At 63.7% G+C, this 582-nt stretch overlaps 1 protein-coding gene across 1 annotated transcript in view; it reads right to left on the reverse strand.

Moving 5' to 3' along the window:
• The window catches only part of NAAA (N-acylethanolamine acid amidase), a 7,782-nt gene extending 7,676 nt beyond the window's left edge, over nt 1-106 (reverse strand). Inside the window, exon 1 of the mRNA XM_009074111.1 lies at nt 1-106. This exon is cut by the window's left edge and continues 46 nt beyond it. Within this exon, the coding sequence (XP_009072359.1) occupies nt 1-49 (49 nt within the window). The 5' untranslated portion in view covers nt 50-106.
• Nucleotides 107-582: the final 476 nt, after the last annotated feature.

Raw genomic sequence — 582 nt, forward strand, 5'->3', positions numbered from 1 at the left:
GATCCCCAGCGCACATCCCCACGATCTCCCCCGCGAAGGGCTGCGGCATGAAGTGCTCCAGCTCTGCTGCTATCGGCTGCACCACCTGGTGCACCCATTTCGGTACACTCTCGCTGCAAAACACACCCGAGCTCAGAACGCGACAGCGACCTTTGCAGCCACCCCCGGCACTCAGGGACCCAGGCAGTCTCCATCAGCGTGTCCCCGCTGGCACATCCCCACGATCTCCCCCGCGAAGGGCTGCGGCATGAAGTGCTCCAGCTCTGCTGCTATCGGCTGCACCACCTGGTGCACCCATTTCGGTACACTCTCGCTGCAAAACACACCCGAGCTCAGAACGCGACAGCGACCTTTGCAGCCACCCCCGGCACTCAGGGACCCAGGCAGTCTCCATCAGCGTGTCCCCGCTGATGCCGCACGTCCCATCACCCACGTTTGCAGCCAACCCCCGGCACTCAGGGACCCAGGGAGCCCGCGGCATCTCCATCAGCATATTCCCACTGATGCTGCACCTCCCACCCTGTATCCCGCACATCCCCATCACCCCAACACTGACATTTGCAGCCAACCCCCGGCACTCAG

Source organism: Acanthisitta chloris, unplaced genomic scaffold (assembly GCF_000695815.1).
Source record: "Acanthisitta chloris isolate BGI_N310 unplaced genomic scaffold, ASM69581v1 scaffold32380, whole genome shotgun sequence".
NCBI lineage: Eukaryota > Metazoa > Chordata > Aves > Passeriformes > Acanthisittidae > Acanthisitta > Acanthisitta chloris.